This window comes from Homalodisca vitripennis, chromosome 3, assembly GCF_021130785.1.
Source record: "Homalodisca vitripennis isolate AUS2020 chromosome 3, UT_GWSS_2.1, whole genome shotgun sequence".
In the NCBI taxonomy this organism is placed as follows: Eukaryota; Metazoa; Arthropoda; class Insecta; order Hemiptera; family Cicadellidae; genus Homalodisca; species Homalodisca vitripennis.
Window position 1 is genome coordinate 98,663,608 of NC_060209.1, and position 23,571 is coordinate 98,687,178.

General features: G+C 33.9%; 1 protein-coding gene across 1 annotated transcript in view; it reads right to left on the bottom strand.

Annotated features, from left to right (window-relative positions):
• Window positions 1-5,793: 5,793 nt before the first annotated feature.
• Window positions 5,794-23,571, bottom strand: part of LOC124357240 (magnesium transporter NIPA2) — a 44,852-nt gene continuing 27,074 nt past the window's right edge. The window contains exons 5-7 of the mRNA XM_046808794.1: window positions 21,109-21,285; window positions 13,773-13,981; window positions 5,794-8,879 (exon numbers count right to left, since the gene is read on the bottom strand). Coding sequence (XP_046664750.1) covers window positions 8,679-8,879; window positions 13,773-13,981; window positions 21,109-21,285 — 587 coding nt within the window. The 3' untranslated portion in view covers window positions 5,794-8,678. The remainder of the gene's footprint in view (window positions 8,880-13,772; window positions 13,982-21,108; window positions 21,286-23,571) is intronic.

Genomic DNA, 23,571 nt, shown 5'->3' on the forward strand with positions numbered 1-23,571 from the left:
TGATAAATGAAATTGTACCAATATTATTTTTGAGAGTTTTATTTTGTTTATTTATATTTTGTTGTTTTTTGTTACTATACTAATCAGACTTAAATTGGTAAAATGTATTACTGTATTTTACTTATTTGTAAAATTAGTTTAATAGATCTTTCTTGATTTTATTTCTAAGTTTTATATAATTTAGTGTGGTACATAACAAAGAGAGTAAAAAATAAAATTCTCAACTAAACCGCTAAATTAACACAATACTTTTTGCTTGTACTTATAATGGATCAAACTGGAGTGAATGATTGTAGAGTTTGTGGTAAGTATGCCAAGAGTGCAGCCATATTTTGCACAGGTTCTTGTAAAAAATGGATCGATTTTAAATGTATTGGTTTGATATACTCAGCAGTTAAAAATATGACAGATCAAGAGATTGAACTTTGGCTATGCCCATCATGCAGTGAATTAAGTAAATTAAATATCAGCAATGACAATGAAAACAGTGAATTTAGTCTTTCCCTTTCACTCACTACACAATTAGGGACTCCAAGAAAATGAAAATTTAAAGCAGGAGTTGCATGAAATGAAAAATGAAAAATCTACATGTGAAATAGAATTGGAAGATAAAATACAAAAAAAGGAAGAAGAGATGAAATTAATGTTAAAACCCCACAGTCCAAACACATATATTATTATATATTATTATTATTATTATTATATTGTTCTGCGGGAACTATTTATTGTAAGCAGGAAATACAAAATTTAAATAATACTATTATCACAGTGTTAGAACAAGACGGAAAACATTACAAAATATTTTTTCTGAATTTAAAACCAAAAATTCAACATGTATGCACTGTTTTCCTATCTTTCAGGGTGTCCAACGTAACAAAAGAGGATTGTCTAAAATCCTACCCAATTAGGAAATACACTTTTTCAATTTGTTTTTAAATTTATTTTTCTGTTGTGCATTTTTATTTAATAAATTATGTATTTTATTTAATAACATTTTAATTTTTACCACTAGAATAATGTTTTTCTTCTGACCACAAATATGTTAACAATTTAAAGGAAAATAATTTTAGTGTAATCTAGTTTATATTAATATTATAGTACATGCTAAGTTATGTTTATGACTATGTCTATTGTACGCTTGTGTATTTAATGACAATAAAGCTTCTTGATTCTTGATTCAGAAACACGTTATAGCAATCAGTTAATAACTATTGTAATAATTAAAGAAGTACACAAATATAAATCAACAAATAAATATTATTTTTCCAATGTTAACGTCATATTACTATTGATAAGAAAGACTGACCATATTAGACATTCTTTCAGGTACAGTTTTGGACAAACTATTACAGGCATCAACCTGAGATCTGATAGGAGAGGCACTGTGTAGACAACATTTTTATCTTTCAGATAACAAATTAGCTTTATTTAGCAGTTTCTAAGAAGAAAATAGACAAGACCTTAAAAAATAAAACTGATAATTTTAGGTGAGAAAAATTTTAGAAATCGTTGTAACATGAAAATTGTGTTAAAGTGTTGAATGCAAGAGATGTTAAAAGACAATTCATTAATTTTTTATAACCAACATTGTTTAACACATTCACGACGTAGGTGATGACTACCTTCGTAATTAAGTGGCGTGTTGATATCGGTAAAATCTGTCAGAAATGCGTATGTTGTTTTTTTGCTTAAATCACTAGACAGCAGTTATAAAATATGTGCAAAACTATCAAAACGTAAATTAAACAATTTTTTGATGAACTTTTATACATATATGTGCGTGTACCACGTGTGGTACACAACGCGCTGAACTAATGAGACATTAATCCACCGCGTTTCGTGTACCACACGTGGAACATGTGTTGCTTCTAAACTACGTCTAGCTAGACATTTAGCGAGCATCGTTTGGCGCGCTTTTGTTTTTCTTCTGTCAATCTGGTTCGTTAATTTGTAGGTTAACACTGCTAGTGACTGGGTGTATGTTGAATTGAAAGTTATTTTGTGGTGTTTCGTAGTGAAATTGTAATAAAATGGACGAACAAGAGATCGATGATGCTCTTGAAGGCCACAGTGATTGTGAACTTACTGATTTTTCTGTGTCGGGGAGCGAATACTTACCATCTGAAGCAGATAGTGAGGATTCAAATGCAGACGGTAATGATGAGGAACTTGATGCAAATGAAGTAAGTCATGCATTAAATATTGAAGAAAATGTAATTGTTACTTCAGATGACGTAAGCCTTCAGAATGCAGTTCTTTATTTCTCACAAAATATAAGCTTAGGTGACAAATTAGGTGTAAATATTTATGAAAATAATACAAGATCAGAATTAGAAGAACCTTATCAGCAAAATAATGAAACCGCCAATGGTGATGTGCCCGAAACTGATGATGGGCCAAATGGTGAAACTGAAACAAGTACCGGTATTGATGACAATGGTAATGAGTGGGATGACATAAAGAGTACTGTCAGCAGTACCACATTTCCCTATAGGCCCACTAGGCCCAGGCCTAGGGCGCAAAATTTTAGGGGGCGCATAAATTTTAAAGTACACAAAAGAAAAAAGTTGCGGCGGCGGGTGGTGTTGGCGCTCGGCGGGCGGGGCGGGTGGCCAAGGTCAACTAGGTCCGGGGTGCGACGTTGACTCCCCTTTTGACAAATGATTGAACTCGTCCAGCCAGCCACTCCGCGAGACACTAGCTAATTGCATTGCACCTGTTAGTCAGTAGTCACTGTGTATGTGTGACTACTGATAATCTATATAATCTGTGTACTCATGTTATTATTTCTAGCTGTATTTTACGTTTTTTTCATTTTTTGATTGAAATCAAATAAAAGACTAAAAACTCATATGTTTTAACTTATTTTTACACCATACAAATGACCACTGTTATTATAACAATAGCTAGAATATTATGTAGCAACTGGTTCATTGCTTTTATTTATTCAAAACACTCCTATATATATATATATATATATATATATATATATATATATATATATTATTTATTTATTTATACTATTGTAATTATCTTTCATCAAAATTACGTAATTAAGAAAATTACTGGATTTCTACGTCAGTGTAATCAGAGTCCCCTGGGGGGGGGGGGGCGCTCTTTGGTCTGTAGGCCTAGGGGCGCCGAATTTGTAAATGCGGCCCTGACTGTCAGACAATTTCCCTATACTGACAATGAAGGGTTAGTGTATGATTTTGACATATCAAATCCTGTAACAGTATTAGAGCAGTTTTTACCAGACGATATTATTAACCTCATCGTAGAAGAAACAAACCGATATGCCCGGCAAGATATTTCAAACAATATCCCCAAACAGAGGTCTTTTATGAAGCAGTGGATTGACTGTACTAGTGGAGAAATAAAACAATTTCTAGGGATTTTGATTGTGATGGGGATGTGCCCTTTGCCTCAAATAAGGTTTTACTGGTCAAATGACACCATGTTTAAAAATGACTTCATAAAACAGGCTATGAAGAGAGAGCGGTTTGAAATGCTTCTTCGATGTCTTCATTTTCATAATAATGAAGAAGCAGTAGGCAAAGAACCCAGGATGAAAAAGCTACAAAAACTGCAGGTCATGTTAAATGATAGATTCAAAGCTGTCAGGATTCCAGGTGAAACTGTAGTTATAGATGAGACCAGTACTTGCCGGACAAATCGCACAAATATGGTGTAAAAATATACAAGCTTTGTTCTCCTGATGGCTATACCTGCAAGTTCAAAATATACGTAGGTAAAGGTGACATTACATCTGGAAAAGGCCACAAACAAAAAATAATGCTGCATCTTATTCATGATTTCTTAGGCCAGGATTCCAGGTGAAACTGTAGTTATAGATGAGACCAGTACTTGCCGGACAAATCGCACAAATATGGTGTAAAAATATACAAGCTTTGTTCTCCTGATGGCTATACCTGCAAGTTCAAAATATACGTAGGTAAAGGTGACATTACATCTGGAAAAGGCCACAAACAAAAAATAATGCTGCATCTTATTCATGATTTCTTAGGCCACGGCCGTTTGCTGTACACTGATAATTATTACAACAGCGTCAAGTTAGTGAGGCCTTGCTTAAAAGAAAAAATTACCTTTGTGGTACATTGAGAAACGATTTGAAGTCTAATCCGAAGACTGTTATAAGCAAGAAATTGAAAAAGGGTGAAGTGTGTGCGCAGGAGAACAAACAAGGTGTAAAAGTAATCAGCTGGGTCGACTAGAGGCGAGTAAACTTGATAAGTACTCGACCTGAGTTTGGGGACAACTTATTGCCCAGTAAAAAAACCAATAGAAATAACGAACCAATCATGAAACCTAGCTGTGTTTTAGCTTACAATGATGCCAAAAAGGGCGTAGACGTATCAGACCAAATGAGTTTGTATTATAGCCCATTGAGAAAAACGTCTAAATGGTACAAGAAGAATCTAGAAGTTTTGTACTTTTATTTTATTTTTATTAGTACTACCACAACTGGTATTCATTAATAACACAAGTCACTAACACAACTAGGGCCAACAACGAAAGTGATGAGAACTATGTTAAGATTATTACAATTAGCCATCCAAAGGGATGTCTGGTAGACATTCATGGCCATTGCTTGCTGTCTCTCTCGCCTGAAGCTATATATTCTTCTTATTGGACTATTTATTCTTATTCTTATTTTGTTTTGTTTTTTCGGTAAGCTTATGGCAAGTTGTGTTTAGAGCCATAAAAAATGTGTCAATGAAACTATTATATGCTAATTCAGCGCTTTGTAAGTTGTAAAACTCCAGGCAGTCTTGCTCAGCCAGAAAACTCTTGAGTGCCATCAGATTCTGTATGCTGAAGTTACGTCTATAAGATGAGGAATTTTCTTGTACTTTGGAGTGGAAATAAATGCTGGTTATTTGTGTAGTGTGATCACAGATCTCATTGTTTATCACATCAACACAAATCATATGGATTAGTACACACAAAGCCAATTGATGTTCTGGAGACCTTGGTGATTCTACAAGATTGAAGAGTAAGTCTATTAATGTTGTAGGTTGCCAACATTTCTGTAATTATAGTATTATCAGTTTTGTTAGTAGAGTTTTCTGAGCCATTTCCATTTATATCTCCAACAATACTTATGCTACTGTTATTTAGGGGGGTGGTGTCTAAAATATTGGAGAAGAGCCCTATGAAGTGGAGCACTTGGTGCACGATAAATGCTAATGATGTACAAGTGTTGTCCTTTATCAACTGAGTTTTATTACCACTGATTCACACACCATGGCTATACTAAGTCCCTCAATGTTCAAGCTCTCAACTGCATTGGCAAGGCTATTGAGTTTGTAAATGGCCACACCCTTTTTTTATTTATATTTTTGTTGACAGAATTTACTTAATATAAAATGTTTATTGTTCTGATCTATATTTATAATTAATGTTCCCGTCATTTGCTGCTAGCTAGCATGCAACCAGAATGTTTTAAGCACCAAAATACTTTAACATTGGATGACATAATACATTATCTTAGACTAGGTGAAAAATAAAATAAAGAGTAACAAAGAGTGGAAAATATTAACTTTTTATTTCAAAAAAATAAAGAAAACCTTAAATGGCCGCAGTTTTACAAACATAGATGACATTAAATGTGCATCACTGAAAGAGCTAAAGGCTATCCCAAAAATCGAGTTTGAAAAGTGTTTCAAGGATTGGAAGAAGTGCTGGCACAAATGCATAATATCTAATGGGGACTATTTTGAAGGTGAGAACATTAAAGCTTAACCTTATAAATAAAATCTTCAACAACAGTTCAACAAATATAGTTTAATTATCTGCAATTAATGACACATTTAGGTTATACAGTACAATACTTGAAGCACAAAAATATATAGAATCAATATGTATAGTATTGAGGGTTGTTTTTTTTTTCAATCCCCGATCTCACGCCATGAAGACCAGACATATGGCAGATCCGCAGTGTGTTCAGTAGCCGATCGCCCATCTACCCTGCTACAACATTTGTACTGCCGAGTTCAATTAGCTACTTTGCGCTAAGCTGCAGTCATATAAACATGGCCGCATCTACTGATTCTCCCATGAAATGTAAATTGAGGAGTGTTATTTGTTTCAAGCAAGCAGAAGGGAATAGTGTAGCAGAAATCCATCTGAGAATATGCCCTGTTTACCAATTTTGTGATGGTGTTGTAGAAAGCCAAAGATGTTGACAGACACCCACAAAAATCACAGAAAAACACCTTCACTCATGTTTTTTCTGTTAACAAGGCACACTCCAATGGATTTTTCTGCTGCACTATTTTCTTCTGCTTGCTGGAAACAGATTACACTCCTCAACTTACATTTGCCGGGAGAATTAATAGAGGTGGCCATGTTTATGAGACTGCAGCTAAGAGCAAACTGACTACTCGATCTCGACAGTGACAATGCTGTAGCAAGAAGATGCATGATTGACTACTGTGCAACCGCGGGCCTGCCACGTGCCTGGCCATCATGGCGTGAGATCGGAGGTTGAAAAACGAACCTCATATAAATAATGGACATAAAAGACAACCACATTACACAATTATAATATTGTATACTTCTAATAAAGTTACACTTACAAGAAGCAATAAGTACGAAAATATTTGGAAGAAAGATCAATCTTTTTATTACAAGATATATGCAAACCGTATAAAATGTTTTATAAACAAAATAAAGAATATATACAGCTTTTGGTCAAACTATATACATATTTACAAATATATTAAATATGTTGACTACGTATATAATAATTGACTAAGTATAAATTACTGTTACGAACTGAATGAAGTATTTATCAAATAAACTATTTTTTTAAGGTCTTAAGTAATGTAAAATTACATAAATGGTGTTAGTAAAATTTAAAAAATTCATAGCCTTCAAGAGCTGTGGATATTTTCAACAAGGAGTATTACTTGTTGAACATAAAATGTATATCTTCCATTTATGTTCAACCATAAAGAACCATGTTCAATGTAAAGAACCATTTTTGTCTTTATAATTTTTCTTGCAATCCACCTTATTTAACATGTAACAATATAAATGAACTACAATTCAAATATTTATTACGAAGAATAACAACTTCAAAAAATACTTTGATTTAAAATAGTAATTTAAATGTGTTTGTGATAAGACGTCAATAACAAATTTGGAAATTATAATAGAAATGTGGCAGGCTTATACCTCTAAGTTAAATCTACACTAGGTAGAGCACAAACCAAGGTATCAAAATTACATCTGGGCTATTCCATGGAAGTCCACGAGTGGCACATCACTAACCGTAAATGTTGAGATATTGGGTAAGAGGGTTCATCAACAGATCTACATTATCGCAGAGGATGACTGATACAGTAAGTGGGGTTCCCTTAGTGTTTAAGTTTTTGCAAGCCTAACGATGAGGAAGTACTGTTCTCTGCCCACTTTCACTTAAGAGCCTGGAACAGAGCTAGCCTCTCCCCTACTTTCAACATGACATGACAGGTATTAGTGCCCGCTATCCCTCCTCATGTTGGATGTAACATTGATTCTCGACAGGAGCGGCATCTAACCCTAACCAGGATAGATTCTGAATACCTTTTCAATCCAGAAGTAGTCCTTTTAGGACAAAGTGCAATGAGAGGTTTCTTCAGTTTATTGTCCTAAGTGAACAAAAAAAGAGGCTAAGAGACAAGACTAGAGATTATGGGATCAGATCCAATTGACCTTATGATATTTTTATCACAATCATAAGTGGTATATGTCTTTATCCTGTTCTATTAAACTATTTTCAGGTTAGGGGCTAATGAGTATGGGCAGAAACAATGGAAAAGAGAATAAAATGTCCGAGACTTCTACAACAGCAAAGAAAAAGTAGTCCTTTCTACACAAGTTACATGGTGCAATGAAACTGAACACCAAAGAGAAAAATGAATAAGCTATTACTTAAAAGTATACTTAATTAATTGATAAACCACAAATATAGCAGCTTTAAATTATAAAAACTCTTACAATACAAAGTACCACACAACTATACTGAATAATTGTTACAGATATCATTTTAAAAGCACTGACTTGTCTGATGAATTTCTATTTACATAACCTATAAAAATAGCTTTCATTACTAAATATTTTACAGGTTATTGAAGATAAAATTGCTTTTAATTTACGTAAAAATAAACAACTGAGTATAAGGATTCAGTCTTAGTATTTTAGCAGTAATTTTGGAGAGTAGGGCCAAGTGATAACAAAATCTATTAAAAAAAACTATATTATTAAATAAACAGTACACCAAAAACAGAATTTCTGATTTATTATTACAACATTAACATGGTTCAAAAATGTTTCATAACCAATCTTCATTTGCCCATACAGAACGAGAAAGAACAAGTTAAAGCTAAATAAATACCAAATCTGGTGTATTTCTACTAACATTAATGATGAATTCCAAAAATATCAATAATTCCAAAATAAATAACACTTTTAAGATAGTAAATTGTATAAGTACAACCACTAGTGGATACTCATTTAAAAATGTAAATATATCACAGATTGACAGGCTTTCCTTTTGGAATTCTAAGTATACAGCTTCAAAAATAAGAATAGTGACTACACCTTTAGGAATGTTAGTGGCTTACAATACCGATATGTCACTAAACACTCTAGAGACTCTTGCAAGAGGGTCAGAGACTGTCGGGGGTGCCATAGGTTCTTGGTATGCGAACGTTATCGTCGCGCAGTAGCACTTTGTGAGGCAAGTAGTCGCGCCTGGGTCGGAACACACCTTGCATGTCGTTGAGTGAGATGTCCATGTCCTTGAATGTGTTTAGTAGAACGATGCCGACAATTATGACCAGGAAACCGCAGAGATTGCCCAGTATATCCTACAAAATTCAAACATTCGTTACCAGTGCACAGCCAGCCAGAACTTCACATTACATATTCTACAGTGACTGTTAACACTAAGATTTTCTAAAGTTGTATAACACTACTTTAAAATCTATGATGGAATGTTATTATTCATTGTAGTGCAATTTATATCAGAAATCAGAAGACTGATTTAAAAACTGAATTAAGAGTTAAATTTCAAAAAGTAACATTTACAGGACTGTCATAGATAATGGCAACTTTCAATTTGAAGGAATTATTTATGTACAGGGCTTGAGAGTCATACAAAAATAACAAAACACAATTATGAATATATCTATTAAAACAAATGTTTTCTGAAATCTCAAAAACAATTTTTATTTTGATTAACTCTGTGAATAGTAGTTATTACAATAAATACTGTAGGAAATATTGTTGCAAATCTGTACAAATGTTTAGAGAACTGTGCATGTTTTATTCATTGAAACCTTTAAGAGCCTGCTGTAGTGGAGGGTATCTTGATTTTAGTTCAGTAAAAATAATGTTAAAATTCAAATACTTTCATAACCTTATTTTTAGTATAATACTAGCTGTTACCTGTGGCTTCGCAAACAGTTTTAAAAATCAAAGGGTGTAGTATCCTTAGTTAAAGCATCTGTGATGTAATATGATAGATCCCTATGATTTAAAATAGAAGTAGATATATCTGTTATTTATTATTTTAGTAAACATGGTTGAGTGATTCATACGTTAAATACAATTTTTACTGGTTCATATTTGTTTTGTGAGTGTAGGTGCATACATTTCTAGTTTTAATTAAGTAAATTTCTGAAGCCACAAAGGTCTCAGAACCCTACTTTGATTAAAAAGGATCTACTCCCTCCAAACCCTTGTAATCTATGTCCGGTCTATGATATCTTCAGTGACATTAGTTTGCTCCATGTTGTCCTGATCAAGAAAAAATAATTTAAACACACACATGTTTAAGACATAGAAGCCCTATGTCTATGGCCTTTTTTAAACAAAGGGTCTAAAAATGTCTATTCCAACTGTTTAAATTCACTTCCAGTCTAATTTATTTACTGTGCCAAAGTTGAGTTTGCCTTGTTGCCCTCATAAAGAAAATAAATAAATATGGGGAGATTTTCCAAACCTACTTCAGTCAAAAAGCGTCAACAACCAGCTCTTGTAATATACTTCTGGTCTAAGATACTTCAAGTTCCATAATTTTGTTTGCCTTTTCAGATTGATGAAGAAAATATACATACTCACATACAACTGAATAGTTACTACAGTAAAAAAGTATCTATTCCAACTGTTTGGATTTACTTCCTGCCTAATTTAATTACCATCCATATAGGCAGCACTGGAAAAGTGTAATGTTCCTCCAGATGCTTTCAAGTGGATATTAGCCCTTGAAAAAAAAAAGTCGACAAGTAAGAACAAAGTTCTGAGATGAATCGGCCACAATTACAACCTGGAAAGGATGCTCTCAGGGGAGGAATACTGTCTCCCCTTTAGTGTGCGATGGAGGTTGAACAACCTCTTATTAAAAGCAGAAGAAAGGGGAATAAATCTACAATGCTATGCTGACGACTTAGTGCTAATGGTCAGGTGAAGAAATAAAGGCAACGCTGGAACGCCTCACTCATGAAGCCCTAAACTTTATAAGCAACTGGTGTCATGAGGAAGGTCTAAGGATTAACCCACCAAAAACAAGTATAATAACCTTCACCAGAAAAAGAAAATTTCTGCTAGCACTATCTGTTCTGGAAGGTACTAGAATAAAAACCTTCCGATGTAGTCAAGTATCTAAGAGTAGTTCTAGACAAAAGGTTAATATAACGTGGAATCCACATATCAAAAACATATTATTTAAAGTGACAAAGACCCTTGCAGCCTGTAAAAGACTCTTTGGATTTACATGAGGACAGAAACACAAAACAATTTATTGGATATGCAAAGCCATAATAAAAACCAATGGTCGCATATACTGATCTAGTGTGGTCCCGAAAGTAGAACAAATAACAGCTGCCATGAGGCTACAGAGTCTTCAAAGGTTAGCTTGGGTAAGCATCACTGGGGCAATGAGCACCTGTCCCAACTTTGGCACTATGAAGCGGTTCTGGGATATATTCCTCTGGGGTAAGAGGTGGAGAGGACAGCCACATTAAGCGCAATAAAGCTTCTGAGTAAAAAGGTGATTAAACCTACTTCCTCAGAAGGACACAGGTAATAACACAGAGATTCTCTGAGGCTGAAATTATAACCTATGTATTAGAGAGTATGGTTAAGAAAATACTCCTTTGTAAAACCACATCTAGTCTCTATTGAAGATAGAGAGAAATGGAGTTATAAGGAGGCCTACCCTACTAAAGGTGTCCAGAAGTATTACATACATGGATCACACTTTGACTCTATGGTAGGGGTTGTTATATATGGGGTCAGAAGTAAATTTAGTAGCCCTCCTGTGAGAACACACCACGGTCTTCAAAGCAAAGTCGTAACAATAGAATCATGTGCCAGAAGATTCATACAAATTAGACCAAAAGGAGCAGAAATACTCAATACATTCAGATAGTCAGGCAGCACTTAAGGCACTTGATGCATGCTCCTTTGATTCTAAAGCAGTATGGGGAATGTAGGAATGTACTAGCGGAACTGGCAAAGAGAAACAAAGTTTACTCACAGTTGGATGTCGGGCCACGAAGGCATTCAGGGAAATGAAAAAGCAGATACTCTTGCTAAAATAGGTACAGAAACCCTTATAGGACCAGAGCCAGGCTGTAGAGTAGCTTTCTCCTACAGCAAAGCTCTAGTAAAAGATTGGGAAAAGAGGATTAGATCTTTAGACTGGAGAAGAGCTTCTGGACTAAAACAATATAAAATGTTTATCCCTCCTTATGCAATAGGGTGGGCAGCTCTCCTTAGAAAAAATTAAGGAGGATATATAATTGGTATATTTGGGATGTTGACAGGACATGGCCCTCTTGGAAACATCTGAGGAAAGTAGGTCTAACTGATGAATGCAGACTCTACGGAGAAGCAGAAGAATCAGCGGAATGAACATACATGGCTAAACTGTCTTGCCATATGTAAAATTAGGAGAAATTCCTAGGGGCGTACCCTACAGATATCAGAAAAAAAGAGCCCTCAAATTTGATAGGCTTCTGTAAAAGTCTCAGATTCTGAGGGCCTAACCATAAAGTAAGGAAGGTGCAAAGGTTCTTTTAGGACTAAATGTGGAGACTATTGCCTCTTTCCCTATAGATAAAAACCAATTTAATTATAATTTCACACAGTTGAGTTAGCATTTTTGCCCTGACCACCTTAAATTAAAAGCAGCTACTTCTGGTCTACAACATTTTTGGTGCTTTTAATTGATTTTTGATTATTTACTCCGATCAAGAAAATAAATGCATTTGTAAATCTGAAAAGGCTACTTAGGTTGAAAAGTATCTACGAGGGGGTACCCAAAAGTTCCCGGAATAGCTCTGCCGTAGTACAAATTCTCGCCGCTTGGCTCTTGTAGCGCTGCTCTTTGCCAGCTCAGTGCCACCTGTTGCGTTTGATCTGACGTGTTCTATCCCCGTGCAGTAATAGTTTTTAGCTAGTGCTGTTTTGTGTGCCGTTTTTTTTTTACTATGGCAAGTTTGAGGTGAACAGCGTGCAGCTGTGAAATTTTGTTTTCTTCTTGGCAAAAACACCGCTGAAACAGTTGAAATGTTGAAGACAGCCTACAAAGACGACTGCACGGGGACAGAACACGTCAGTAGGTCAACGCAACAGGTGGCACAGGTGCTTAAACAGCTGTTTACTGTCAGTTAAATTTGGATTGTTAAATAAATATTATCATTATTTTTCCAAATTCTAAAATATTCAAGAAACTTTTTCAATGTTTCGCTCCATAAAAACTTTCCTGGGGACTTCAAAAAATATTTTAAAATAGAATTAGCCGAATTGGTCCAGCCGTTTGTTCCCGAATCAGCGCTTAGAAACACGTTTTTATTAATAAGATTGTTCTTATAGGGTAAAATCTAGTCAGCTCTTAATGCCAGTTGAATGGATTTTTTCCTAAGGTTAGATTGCACAATCATATTACAATTTGTATCTCTTAAGTAATATGAAATTGATTGCCTACGTACTCGGTCAATTAGTTTACTTAGATTTCCTCATCAGTTTTTAAATGACTGACTGGCTTTTCATTTATATAAGATTTGATTTTATCTTACATAATTAATACAAGGTAGGAGTATACCACAACATATGCCACATAACAGGATTCACTATGATTGCGTGCAAAATTTCAAATCTACAGTTCATTTCATTTTAGTAAAGCAGATAGACACAGAAAAGAAATTTTTAACATCCCCTCAGCAGATAAAAGGAAATTGTACCAGTCTACTAAGTAATAGACTTCAATGACGCTCAGCAAAATCCCATGGGGTGACATGCGCCATCATAGAATTCAATGTTGCCTATACAATACAGAAATGGAATCTTCATGCAAAATTTAAAGTATTTAGGTCAGTTCGTTTTTAAAATATTATAAGGACAGACAAACAGAAATTAATTCTTTTCAACCCCTTGAGTGATACACTTCACTAGCGCTCAGGCTAGTGCAATAGCAAGTTTTTAAATACACAACAGTTAAAATGATTATCACTTTGGAATTCTGATATTTATTCTCTGCCAATGTTTCATTTACAAATTATACCTTAAAAATAAAAATGGAGCAATGTTATTTGTAATGAATCAAACATAAAATATTGCAGAAAACATATCAAATAACTTCTTGAGTTTAAAAAGGATTCACGTCATAGTAATGCCCTAGGAGGTGAAAACTACATAGAAGAGAGAAGTCCACTACCAAGTCTACCATACTAACAGGACCATATGACAAAACTGACCTCTGCAGACAGGTGATACCACTCCTTGAACAGTATCGCAGATGCTGTGATGACTAATGTGGTGAACATGACATAGTAGACAGGAGTTACTATCCCTGTGTTGAAAAGGTCCAGAGCCTTGTTCAGGTAGTTCATCTGCATGGAGACAAATATCACCACCAAGACCAGGAAAGTCCAAGTAAGCCAGTTCGTCAGCTCATTTTGTTCACCTGCATTGTAAACAAATTTGTTCTTATTCCTTACCAATCAAAATACATTTAAAACATAATAACATAACATTTTAAACTAGAAGAAATTTGTCCAAACAAACATTCAAATGCTTGGAGTGATTTGTCTCTCTCTGATAATCTAACACCTAACTTGTTAATTATAATGCTTCTATGTATTATAAGTATAAGTACTATTTTAAAATACCTAAGATTAATTAGAATTAAGTACACTGCAACGTATTGGTGCAGTTTAGAACTTTAAAGGAACTAAAACAGCAATCAAGTTCATGTAAAAACAATGGCTGTTTTTGGGTACAGATAGTTTTGATACTTGGTTTTTATTCACATTTAAATTATTTGTCAATTATTTTAATAAATTGAATGTGAGAAAACATGTTTTTGTATTAAGTAAAATTTTAAATATTAATAATAGTGTGTGTATAAATTAGAATAGTAGAATGTAGTATGTTAGATAATACCTGAATAGACAAGAAATATTTTTTTATCATGGAAATTCCTATATAAATAAAAACATTTTTTATATTTTTAGCTACTTTTTAATACATACAGCTAGTACACGTACGAGGTCTGTTCAAAAAAATGTCATGACTTTTTAATTTCCAGGTGTTACGTATATTCGTTTAAAATTTTTCTGTAGCGATATATTGGTACACATGTCTCTGACATATGCCAACAATTTCGGCCATTTTGCCATTTTGGCCATTCACTATTCAGGTAATTGTTGACAACTGATTTGCTTGTACATGTCATGATTCGTCTTCAATTTGTCCCTATTCGAAAAAATGGATCAAAGAATCTGTATCAAGCATGGACGGATTCCGAATGTTGTTGACTGTGGCTTATGGAGAAGCTACCTTAGACCGAAGCAACGTTTATGAGTGGTACAATACGTTCTCAGAGGGCTGAGAAGATGGGAACGACAAACAGCGTGCCAGACACCCGAGCACGTCAAAAATAAAGAAAACATTGATGAGTAAAGAAAATAGTACTGGCCAATTGTCGATCACCATTAGAGAAGTTGCTGAGGCTCGATTGGCTCGTGCCACTCAATTTTTACCAATGATTTGAGCATGAGACGGGTTGCCATGATTTGTACCAAAATTGCTCAATTTCGACCAAAAGCACACGCAATACCATTGCTAATGAGCTGTTAAACTCTGTCCGGATGACCCAAATTTGTTCCAGACGGTCATAACCGGCAAAGAATCTTGGGTTTATGGTGACATAGAAACCAAAACTCAATCATCCTAATGGAAGCTGCCACACGAGCCAAGACCAAAAAAGGTTGTCCAAGTATGGTTGAATGCGAAAGTTTTGCTTACAATTTTTTTTATTGCAGGGGCTTGGTGCATCATGAATTATTGCCACAGGGTAGAACTGTCAATAAGGAATATTATCTGCAAGTTATGCGCAATTTGGCGCAAAACAATTCACCAGAAATGAACGGATTTGTGGAAGAACAAAAATTGCCTTTTGCACCATGAAACGACCCTGATCACACATTGTTACTTGTGCATGATCTTCTGGCCACAACAAACTCATTCCTCAGATCTGGCACCCTGTGACTTTCCCTTGTTCTCTAAACTGGAGGCTCATAAAAGGACAACCCTACCCTACGATTGATGACATGAAGACAGCATCGAAGGAGGAGCTGAACAAGATCACAAAAAACAACTTTTTGAAGTGCTTGGAGGATTGGAAGAAATGTTGGTACAAGCGTATAATATCTAATGGGGATTACTTTGAACAAGACAAAGTTGAGATTGATGAATAAAATCTATATATATAAAAGATAAGTCGTGTGTTAGTTACAGTTATTGTATAGTCGGAGCTCAAAGAACGGCAGGTGAACCGATTTGGCTGATAAATTGAGGTATGGGGGGGGGGAGTGTAGCTTATCAGGGAGTGGTGGTAACTGGGGAGAAGGAATATAGGTATACTGTTTTATCCCGTTCCCGGTAGGTCAGGATTCCACGCCTCCACTGGGTCTCTAAATGGTTTACGGAAATACCCGGTAAGAAAATGCATTGCACGCAAACATGTGTTATTAAAAGCGAAACGTTGCCTGTTCAAATTTTAATCAGCTGTTCTTTGTAAAAACCATATATTAATGCGACAAAAGAAAATATATTATGTTTACATTCATTTTAAAGATTGGTTCTCAGAACTCCGTGGCGTACATATGTCTCTACGATCGAGGACAACAAAGCAAGCACTCAATCATGGCATCGAGATTTTAACTAATTCGATCCAGAAGTGATACACTGCGCCAAAGCCTATATAAAAAAACCATACGCGAATAATTTCGCTTAACATCTGAAGCACACATATCATTAGACTGTAATAATATAAAGTACCTACAATATGCCAATTTTCGTTTCAAAGATTACACTGAGCGCCATCATTTATTACATTGTGTGCTGGCTAATGAGTATTCGACTGTTTGACTCCTGTCCACACATGGGCTATAATAAAGTTCAATTATTTATACCACAAAAATCATAGAAATATTGGGAGAAAAAATTCCAAGTTTTTTCACATGTGCATATTGAGACTGTTTTTAAAATTTAAATCTTTAACAGAATCATGAGAGCTTGGAGTATCTTTCGAGTGACTACCAATTTATTTTAACTCAAGAAGGGTAATAACGACATTCTTAAGACAATATGCCTCCTATGTCCCCAATTTTTCTGTAGAAGAAAAATCGCGTGCCGAAAGGCTGTGGGTAAACTGCTAAGGTTCCTAAATATATTAATTAAAGAAAAGGTTCGTTGTTAGTTATACATTATTTAAATAACTCAAGAACGGCTTGAACCGATTTGGCTGAAAAATTGGTAGGGACGGTAGCTTAAGAACTGGGAGAAGGAACATATGAATAGGAAACTATTTATCCCCGTTTGCCCGATTCAGAATCCCGCCCCACTGGTCTCTTAAAATGTTACAAAAATACCCATAAGAAATGCATTGGCAGCAAAAACATATGGTTATTAAGTGAAAGAGCCCTGTTTCAAATTTAATCAGCTGTTCTATGTAAAACATATATAAATGAGAAGAAAAGAAATAATATGTTTATATCATTTAATTACTATTTTTATTAAATCTTTCTTTACACCTATAGTTTGAAATGCATAGAGTAAAAAAAACTGTAATCTTGAAAAAAACAATTGTCTGAATATCCAAAAATAGTAAAAAAAAACAACTGTAAAATTTTGATTGACACTTTTGACAGCTGCTTGTATCATTTTCTGGGGTTACTCAGTCAAACAAAATGTGAAATCACGGGCTTACTGACATATAGAATGTCCCTTTCAGTTTGTACTTAATAATCAGTCAATCATGAAGTGAAAATTTTTTTACCTAGCAATAATCTGGTGGTTTTTAAAAAAAGACAAACAACTTATTACTTCAGATTGCTTTCGGTCTACGGATAACTTTGTTTCGCACGAAGTTAATTTGCGAGGGTGTTTGGTGAAACATTTGAGAGGATTATTATATAAGATTGCCGCGAACCACAGAAGTATCAAATCTGTCCTCAAACCAAAGCCGTTATATGCAAGAAGGCTTCGTAACGTTGTGAACAATCTACTGAAGAACCAACGGTTGGAAAATCGGACGACAAGAGCGTCCGTGTTGGGTATGGCCGACATCGTGCTTCTCAATCTCAACGAAGCAAAGAGAGGGAAGCCCGTTGAAACAGCTCGCTTGGCTTATGCAAAAATAATCGGCGAGCTAATCGTACTGATCAAACAACTAGATCAAGTTTCGACCACGCAAGAAGGAATACATCAGCTGTTTGATTTGAATAGAGCTCATAATTTTAGATTGATTGATTGCACTTATGAATTTACTAGTTTCACATGAGTATCTGGTACTTATTGGTTCCAATGGATATTGTTTTTTTTTTTTTCTTTTTATTTTTTTTTTTTTATAATATATTTGTGGCATTGTAGTGCATTGAAGTTTGTTGTAGAGTCGCTTGGATTGTGTTCTGCTTAATGGCAAAGTTAAAATTGGCCAATACTGGACTCCCCCTCTTGGATCCATCCACTAAATCACAAAAATAAAATAAATCAATTGGTTTTGAGTGAGCGAGCAAGTCTTGGCCAGCTAAGAACAAGGATGTGGGATGGACTTGAACTTTTTAATTCAGAGTCAAATTGATGGTACTCTGCAAAACATTCAAATCTATTAATTGCGTAGCAAATGAATGATGGAGGCCACTAACTATCCAACAGCATTTTTAAAACTCTTTTGGATGTGCCCAGCTTACCAACCCCATTTTAATTTACTATTTGAAGGTTGGTGCAGTAGTCAAAATGCTTCGCAATCCTAATCAACCAAAAATTATGCAATGGAACGCGTTTTTTGGTAGTAAAAAAATTGATGATAAATGGTGATTCACGCGACGATTCGTAGAAGGAAAATTTAAAAAGGGGTTGTGGTGTTTGAGGGTGTTGTTTTTATGTTTTGTTTGGATATAATGTACTAGTTTCTCTGAGAAGTTCTATATTCCAAGGATTCCGATGATTCCCTACCGATATGCCTTTTTGAATTTAAGACGAAACTTCAAGTTTCCCAATTCGTCTTGGCCATTTGTCCATGACGATCAATAAAGCACAAAGGCCAATCTTTGAGAGTGTGTGAACTTTAAATTTAGAAAAAAAAATCTCCTAATATTGATTTTTAATTTTTTTCTCATGGACAACTATATTGGCTATGTTCACGGTGTGTCGGCAAAACCATCTGCTTTATTCATTTCTTGCACCTAATAAACAGACAAAAAATGTTGTATAATCACAAGGTACTCAACTGAAGAAAGAGAATCAATATTAATAAATTAATGTATCTGTGGCTTTGCTGCTTATTGCTCGATTTAAATTATGTTTAGATAACTTAGAATTGTGGTTTTTTATTTTTGATTTTTCCCTATTTAAATTTCAGATTAGTTGTGAAGGAAAAAAAAAATCACATAGGACCTAATTTGGATTTTATTTTTTACTTTGTCTTTTTTATTCTGCACATTTCAAAGCACCAATGTGGATGTGTTGGAACCCTTTAAAGGCGGTACGAAGTTCGCACGGGTCAGCTAGTAAAGTACTAAAAAGAAAACACAAAAGTTGCAATATTTTTTGAACAGACCTCATACTCTACCTCTATAAAAAAGAGCTTACATTAAATGTTTTTGCTGAATTCACACTATTAAAGTACTCTTTTTATTTTTCTAACCAATCCCTAAGTTCATGTATTGAATATAGGAACTAACTGTTTTGCAAAAATATATCTTGTTATACAGTTTATGTTCTGTGCCTAAAAGGTGTACATACTGTAAAAGTGACTGTAATAGAATATCCAGTTGTAACTGTAACCACCAGAGCTACAAAAAAATTGTAAGTAGTTATATACCATTTCTCTGATTTCTTCCTTAATTTCATTTATAGAGCTCTAGTATTTGATTAACAAACAAATTAATTGGAGAAAGTTAAAACAACCTATTATTAGTTAGTCCTAGATCTGGCCCACACATAAAATAGGTGACTACATTTACCTGAGAAATCTGGTACGCCAACAAGTACATGTGAGCATCTTTTAACTGCTAATGAAACTTACTCCTATGAATGAAATAATCTTTATAGTAAGAATAAAAATAAATTACAATGTTTAGCAATTACAATCAATATGCATACTTTAGTACATCTATCCATATTTAACTAAACACCATAAGTAAAAGAAAACCAATAATAAATCTTTTTGTACATTGGTATGCCTACATACTGACGAGATTATTTACTTAGCAATCGTCATAAAAAATTAGGAACACTAAATGTATTGATGAAAGACAAAATGCTTTGCTTGAAAAGTTCACAACAAAAACCAGTTTACATTTCCTACAAAATGAAAATTGTGGATCTGTTAGTGAAACAACTCTGTTTTGTTATTCCTTTTGTTCCCTGTTGTGAATATTAGTACTTTATTTTAAACATTATACAATTTGATAGTGTTTTTTTTTTAAGTTTAATAAGTGCTTTTTAATTGCTATAAGTGTGGTTTTCATTGTGAATTTACAATTTTTAAGGTAAATAGTAACAAATCTTTGTACTTTTTATAATTGGAATAATATTGATAATGAATTAAAACAAAAGTGGCTATTTCAAAACTAAAAGGTTTTTAAAAAATTTCTTTTTATAACATATCACAATTATGCTAATGGAATGCTTTGGTAGACCTTTATATATTTTTAGCACTTTTACACATTAATATTTGTACAATTATATTGCCACATTTATTGCATGAATATTTTTGCTTTAATAGATTTTATCTACGAAAACTTATTTTCAGGATTTGAATCCAAGGTTCCAAGCAAGAAAAGTCATTACATTCAGGCACAAATCAATGGTGTATTTTAATAATAAATTCTTATTTTTTGAATTTTTGTATTTGATAGGTTGTAAACTACAGTAACAACAAACACATGAAAACTATATTTAACTGTTATAGTTGTTTTCAAACCTAAATAATATGGGCATCAGTCTCACCTCAAAAAAACTGCTTAGTTTAATGTTGCTTTCAAAATTTAAAGTAAAAGAACTTTTGTTTAGCACAGACAATTATTTTGACTATTCATAAATTGTTCCTAAATGATCTATTAAAATATTCCTACTAAAATATATTTTATTATTCCTAAAGGGGGTTGAAGTTAAATATCTATTGCACAACTTCTAAAGAAATGTCCCTTAAAAATGTATTCTAATAAAAATGTTCTATTTTTCACATCATTATTGATTAATCAATCCTGTTATGCCCCAGTTACATAATTTCCTGACAAAAAACTATAATTTCTAAAAAACATATATTTTTCAAAAGTTAGAACAGGAGATGTACACTTATTCAGCTTAAATGCTACTTTAATACTGCAGACAGTTATCGTACAATTGTTTTTCTTTTTCAACATCACTAACTTACTTTTTGTAACATCATGAAATGTATGTAAAAGTGTTATAGATTGTCAAGGGACTGACTCTTTAAAGGTGTTACACGTTAAAAACACAATTATGCAAATGTATGTTTTATATTACATTCTAAAAGATAAAGCATGGAGAGCCACTGACCAGAAATAGTTTCCTTGAGACCCAGGCCCAGACCTTTACATGCCATGACAGTGAGGGAGCCGATAGCGGAACACAGAGCCACATAGACACAAACATTCCTGTGTCCGTAGCGGGGACCCACGTGAACCACAATAACTGTGGACACTATGACCACCAGCAATGTGTACACGATGAAAGCTGAAAATTACAATAATAATATAATAGCCAAACACTCAGTTATGTCATTTAATCCTTTTCAGACAAGTGGACTATTTCATGCCTACAAAGTTCTTGATTCAATAAGACGATGCAAGCTATAAGTAGCCCACTTTTTGATTTAATATTATTTTATGAGTCACGAAACATTGTAAAACTTTATTTTCTATGCTAAGGTATATCCTATGACCTTTCTACAAATATTAATACAGTCATGTTGTACTATAAGTTATTTACATCTTTTTCATGTCACAAAACAGTTGTTACAACATGTCAATCCAGCTGTGTTGTCGTACAGGCGATTGTGTTGTGTATCTTTGTGTACTTGTGTTTTTATTCTTAATTTCCAACCAATCTACATCAAATTTAGTACTCTTACAAAAAATAAAGGAACTGTAAAATATTTCTTTTTACGTACAATTATATTTTGTTCTTACAGTAAACTAATGGCAAATAACAGAGAAAACACATTTTTAAATTTTATATCCAATCAAATTATTACTAAATAATGTTATTTTTTAGACAATTTATTGTGAATAATAGGATAGCTAAATTATACGCATATCTTTTTAACACTGAATTCACAAACATTGGTTGGGTTAATTCATTAATATTATAAATAATAATGACTAATTTTATAAATATCATGGAACTTTTCAAATTGTTATATGTAATTATGTTGCTTTATTCATTTAACCATTCTCTGGTATAACAACGGAACAGTCTCAGTGACTGAATGAATTGACTGAAGTGATTGTGTGAAATGTAAAACAGCTCCAAAATAAAACAGTTAACAAGATGCAGTCTGGTGATACATGAAATTGATTGAGACACATATTCTTGTATTAATTCTTTATTATGAGGGCTAGATGATATAAAGACCAAAGGATGTTTTCATACTTTTTATATGACGCTTCTAATATTGGCACATTACCAATGTGATGTTTGTGCCATTATCTTCACATCATCTTGTCTGATCTTTTTTTAAATTTTTAAAGGAAAGTGTACAATGAATATTTGGAATAAAAAACTATTACACTTTTTCTTTATTGCAAAAACATACAAAATAAAAAAGCAAAACAATACATTTTACCCCATTCCCTTTCCCATTACCAGATTAACCCCATGCACAACACTTGATATTAAATATAATTTATTTTGAACAATTCTACTTATATGCTAGGTCAAATTAAACTGAAAAAAGTATAAATTTTGAGAAAGAAAAGCGAGGTATAATTACAAAATTTTAACTATAAATACAGAGAAAGGTCTACAAGAAATGCACCACTATGACCTGGCATCTATTACTATTAGCAAGAATTGATAGGCAAATAGCATTCTTATTACAATTATATGTACACTTCTTTATTTTAATAGATTCTCTTATTTGTGAAGCATAAAATAAGTTAAAAACCAAATCTTTCAAATAATAACTAAGTTTCTACTGAAACAGACAGACAGCAAGAGCAAACAGTTGCTTCCAATCCCAAACGAGTAATTCAGAAATAAAGTGTGACAATAGACAATATCCTTTATTACAATTTCTTCAAGAAATGTTACAGCGTCAAATTTAAGTCAAATTAGTATAATAGATAAGCTTCTTCAGTGTTATGTGGGGTCTCCCCAAGTAAAGAATTCATTTAGGGTGTAGAAAGCCTTGTCTAGCAGCCATCTCTGTAGCTTCCTCTTCATCAGCACAGGGCCTCCAGCTTTCAAGTGGTCTGGTATCTTGTTTAGCATCTTCACTCCTGCATACAATGATTTCCTTTCATACATGGCTGTTCTGTGACCTGGCAGCACATAGTTTCCTGCATATCTGGTGTTGTATTCATGCACGTCACTTTGTTTAGGGGGCTCTTTGGTCACACAGTAAAGGACAGCATCTAGGATGTAGATGGAAGTGACCGTCAGGATGTTCAGGTTCTTGAAAACATCTCTACAGCTTTGTCTTGGACTTAAGCCTGCTATTACTCTGATTGCCCTTTTCTGCATACCCAGGACGCGGTTGAGATTGCCCATAGTGGATCCACCCCAGACAGTAATACCATAGCGTAAATGGCTTTCAAACAATGCATAGTATGCAGTCCTTGTTGCCTCAGGGGTACTAGTTGCCTTGATTCGTTTTATGGCATAGAGAGCTGACCCGAGTTTTAGGCAAAGATTGTCCACTTGATTATTCCAGGATAAATTTTCATCAAGTATGACACCTAGATGTTTGATTTTGTCAGCTGCTGTCAGGTTGGGCATTTCAGATACTGTAGACTTTTT